The 1,441-nt window shown below is 44.8% G+C and overlaps 1 protein-coding gene across 1 annotated transcript; it reads left to right on the top strand.

Moving 5' to 3' along the window:
- Window positions 1-454: 454 nt before the first annotated feature.
- LOC133764503 (olfactory receptor 51M1-like) lies at window positions 455-1,441 on the top strand. The gene is given in 1 exon segment (XM_062198178.1): window positions 455-1,441. A coding segment is annotated over 1 exon segment (987 nt).

The following is a 1,441-nucleotide window of genomic DNA, read 5'->3' as shown; positions in this document are numbered from 1 at the left end:
TCACAGTACAGATACTCAGTATGTTGCTAGATTTATGGGTCTGGACATCAAAAGTAAAGAAAACAAGTTCCTCAAGTTTAGATTTAGCGTTTATCTATATATGGATGATAAAAGAAATTATGGGGTCGATGCCACTGTCTGAGGAGAAACACTAGATTATTATCCAAAAGTGACTAAGGATAGAAACATCTTTAATTAAGGAATGAACAATAAATATAAGCCAGCAAAGAAGACAGAGAAGGAGAAGGAATAGAAATAATAGAAATGAGGAGTGAAAATTGGCAAAGATGTTATCAAAGAAAGTTTCAGCAACGTGGTGGAGTTGATAATATTGGACCAGATGACACTGAAGGTGATGGTGATTGTGTTGCTGCCTATGATTGTGTGAATGCTGGTGAATCTGAAGAATTAATAACCAGAAATATCCATTTATTTTCAGCTCAGACCCTGTGGAATGCCAGCCTAATACTCTTGCCATCCTCAGGTCATGTTCCTGTCTAACATTACTCAGTTTAGCCCCGTATTCTACCTCACTGGCTTTCCAGGACTGGAAACCGTTGAGCACTGGATTTTCATCCCCCTTTTCTTTATGTACCTTATGGCCATCTCAGGCAACTGTTTCATTCTAATAATTATTAAGAGCAACTCTCGTCTCCACACACCCATGTACTATCTACTGTCCTTGTTAGCCCTCACTGATCTGGGACTGTCAGTGTCCACCTTGCCTACCACAATGGGGATTTTTTGGTTCAAATCCCACAGGATCCACTTTGAAGCCTGTCAAATCCAGATGTTCTGTATCCACTCCTTTTCCTTCATGGAGTCCTCCGTGCTCTTAGTCATGTCCTTTGACCGCTTTGTGGCTATCTGCCACCCACTGCGGTACTCGGTCATTATCACTGGCCAGAGAGTAATCAGGGCAGGCTTGCTTGTCATCCTCCGGGGACCGCTGGCCCTTATCCCTATTGTTCTCCTCCTGAAAGTCTTTCCCTATTGTGAGCCTCTAGTTCTCTCCCACTCATTTTGCCTACACCAAGAAGTGATACACCTGGCCTGCACAGACACCACCTTCAACAACCTATATGGGCTGACACTGGTGGTCTTCACTGTGATGCTGGACTTGGTGCTCATAGCACTCTCCTATGGACTCATCCTACACACAGTTGCAGGACTGGCTTCCCAAGAGGAGCAGCTCCGAGCCTTCCAAACATGCACCTCACATCTCTGTGCTGTGCTCGTATTCTTTGTGCCCATGATGGGGCTCTCCTTGGTACATCGCTTTGGGAAGAATGCCCCACCTGCTGTCCATCTTCTTATGGCCAACATCTACCTTTTTGTGCCTCCCATGCTCAACCCAATTATTTACAGTATTAAGACCAAAGAGATCCGCCGTGCCATCACCAACTTCCTGGGTCTTAGAAAGGCCAGTGCTGAGTTCTAG

This window comes from Lepus europaeus, chromosome 7 (genome assembly GCF_033115175.1).
Source record: "Lepus europaeus isolate LE1 chromosome 7, mLepTim1.pri, whole genome shotgun sequence".
Classification (NCBI taxonomy): Eukaryota; Metazoa; Chordata; class Mammalia; order Lagomorpha; family Leporidae; genus Lepus; species Lepus europaeus.
Note: the sequence above shows the minus strand (reverse complement) of the source record. Positions and strands in the feature narration are given on the sequence as shown.